The sequence below is a fragment of the Malurus melanocephalus genome, unplaced genomic scaffold, assembly GCF_030028575.1.
Source record: "Malurus melanocephalus ecotype Western Australia unplaced genomic scaffold, MMel_1.1 scaffold_1626, whole genome shotgun sequence".
Taxonomy (NCBI): Eukaryota; Metazoa; Chordata; class Aves; order Passeriformes; family Maluridae; genus Malurus; species Malurus melanocephalus.
In genome coordinates, this window is record NW_026624858.1 from 1 (window position 1) to 2,570 (window position 2,570).

Below are 2,570 nucleotides of genomic sequence, written 5' to 3' on the forward strand. Positions count from 1 at the left end.
CACTCAGACTATGAGTTTTCTCTTACTCACAGGAGCTGAGAAATTTATTTTCAAGTTTTATTGTTTGTTTTGGCCTGAATAGYACAAATATAACCCAGGAAGCAGCAGAGACTGAAGTGAAAGGCTCCCCCGTACCATCCCTGCCTCTCTGGGGTGTGCTCCCCTCTACCTCCCTGCAGCAGCTCCAGCTTCACCCAACCCTCATCTCCAAGGAATTCAACACGGGCAAGCAAACACTGCCAGATGGAGCAGGCCTTGAAGAGAAACCAGAGTCTGCTGAGCAGAGAGAGCCCCAGCAGCTGGGAGCTCCTTGGCCACTCACCTGGGTGAGAAAATAGCCCAGATCTCTGGAAAATCATGGAGATATTTAACAAAACAGACTGAAYACAGACACTGCCAGCCTGGACTGCCTGGTGTTTTTGGAAAGYACCAGAAGCATCCCTTGATGCAGGGAACAAACACGACCCACAGGAGCTCAGTGGCAGATCCTGGCAGGGTCATTGTCACCAGAGCAGGAGGGAACACGAGAGCTGCAGGGAGAGCAGGGCAGAGCCAGGGCTCCGAGGGGAAGGGACAGCTCCTGCTCCCTGGAAGGGTCAGTGCTGAATTCCAGGGACAAAGTGCCACTGCAGCACCTCAGACACACACACACACTGCCCCCATGATGGCTGAGGCTGTAAATCTGTTTGTTTTGTACAAAATTCCTGACATTCCAGTTGCAGAGCAGCAGCTCCATGGGCTGAGCCAGCTGCTGCCCAGGCAGAGCTGTGCCCTGCCCCTCTCACCAGGGTGAACCCCTCGCCCCTGTGCCCACTCCTTGSTTTCACACCCCTGCACAGGACAAAGCTGCGTGTGGCTGCAATTTTACATCMTTTGCTTTCAGCAAGCTGATCAAATTCCACAAACCCACTGCCTTGGYGCAGTGGCAGCAGCCTGTTCATCCAATTCCAGTAAGGCTTCAAAAACCACAAACACCCCTTGTTTTTGACCACAACCGTAGGTTTAGTATGCCAGAAGTTACTGTTGAGATGTGTTATTTCCAAAAGACTATTGCAAGATCTTAGTCATAAAAGGGTTGGACAGAGTTGATAAAAGCAGCCCAGCACAGCCCCTCCGTTCCAGTTCCTCCTGGACACCGTGCAGCTCCCACCCATGGGTGTGAGGGCTCCTGTCACACCCCACAGGACCCCAGAAATGCTCTCCTCAGGCTGTGCTGGACGCAGGGGGACATGGAATTGCTTGCAAGTGAAAAGTCAGATTTAACTGTTTGAACCTCCCCCTTCTCTGCATTTCCAAATGCCCCGGTACTGGTGGGACCTCCCTGGCTGCCCCTGCTCACACCCTGCTCACACCCTGCTCAGCCCCTGCTCAGCCCCTGCTCACACCCTGCTCAGCCCCTGCTCAGCCCCTGCTCAGCCCCTGCTCAGCCCCTGCTCAGCCCCTGCTCACACCCTGCTCACACCCTGCTCAGCCCCTACTCACACCCTGCTCTGGCTGCAGGTGCTGCACAGGAGGCTGCTGTTGGCCAGCGAGAAGGGTTTGCCCATCAGCAGAGTCTCGCACTCCAGGCAGGCAAAGTGTTTCTTGTGCCAGGCCAGCCCCTCTGCCTGCTGGTAATCCTCTGAGAAGATGATCTGCAGGACAGACAGACAGACAGACAACTGCTCATTTGCACCATTTGGCCAGGCTGGGGCATGGAAGGGGCAGAATTGGCCTCACACCTCCCACCAAGTCCATCAGCCGTGGGGGCCAGGCTTTGGGAGTGGTACAGAAAATAATCACAGCATGGTTTGGGTTGGAAGGGATCTGTAAGGGATCTGTTCCTGGGCAGGGACACCTTCCACTGGACCAGGCTGCTCAGGAGCCCTGCTTGAGCCTGCACCAGGATTGTGGCACTGGTGGGAGCTCAGGGACAGGTGACCCTCACCTGGCACAGGTGGGAACCCAGGTCTCCATCAGGTACCCACCCCAGCACAGTAGGATCCTGGGGTGTTTATCAGTCCCCATCCCAGCACAGTGGGATCCCAGGTCCCATCCCATCCCTACCCCAGCACAGTGGGATCCCGGGGTGCTTATCAGTCCCCATCCCAGCACAGTGGGATCCCAGCCTGTCCCCATCCCAGCACAATGAGATCCCACAGCCCCATCCCATCCCCACACCAGCACAGTGGGATCCCATCCCATCCCCACCCTGGCACAGTGGGATCCTGTGGTCCCAGCCCATCCCTACCCCACGACAGTGGGATCCCATCCCATCCCTACCCCAGCACAGTGGGATCCTGGGGTTTCTATGAGTCCCCACCCCGGCACAGTGGGATCCCATAGCCCCATCCCATCCCCACCCCAGCACAGTGGATCCCACAGCCCCATCCCGTCCCCACCTCGTCGCAGCCGGCGCAGCGGGGCCGCACGCTCTCGCAGTAGTGCCGCCCGCACCAGGCGGCCCCGCTCTTCCAGAAGTAGATGAGGTCRACGAGGGGCTCAGAGCAGCGGCAGCACACGAAGCAGGCGGGGTGCCACTGCCGGGAGTAGCCAGCACGGTCAGCATAGACCACGGGACAGTCCCCGGG

The 2,570-nt window shown here is 57.9% G+C and overlaps 1 protein-coding gene across 1 annotated transcript in view; it reads right to left on the reverse strand.

The window, feature by feature from the left end:
• Positions 1-266: 266 nt before the first annotated feature.
• Positions 267-2,570, reverse strand: part of LMCD1 (LIM and cysteine rich domains 1) — a 21,596-nt gene continuing 19,292 nt past the window's right edge. The window contains exons 4-5 of the mRNA XM_057388161.1: positions 2,382-2,567; positions 267-1,634 (exon numbers count right to left, since the gene is read on the reverse strand). Coding sequence (XP_057244144.1) covers positions 1,479-1,634; positions 2,382-2,567 — 342 coding nt within the window. The 3' untranslated portion in view covers positions 267-1,478. The remainder of the gene's footprint in view (positions 1,635-2,381; positions 2,568-2,570) is intronic.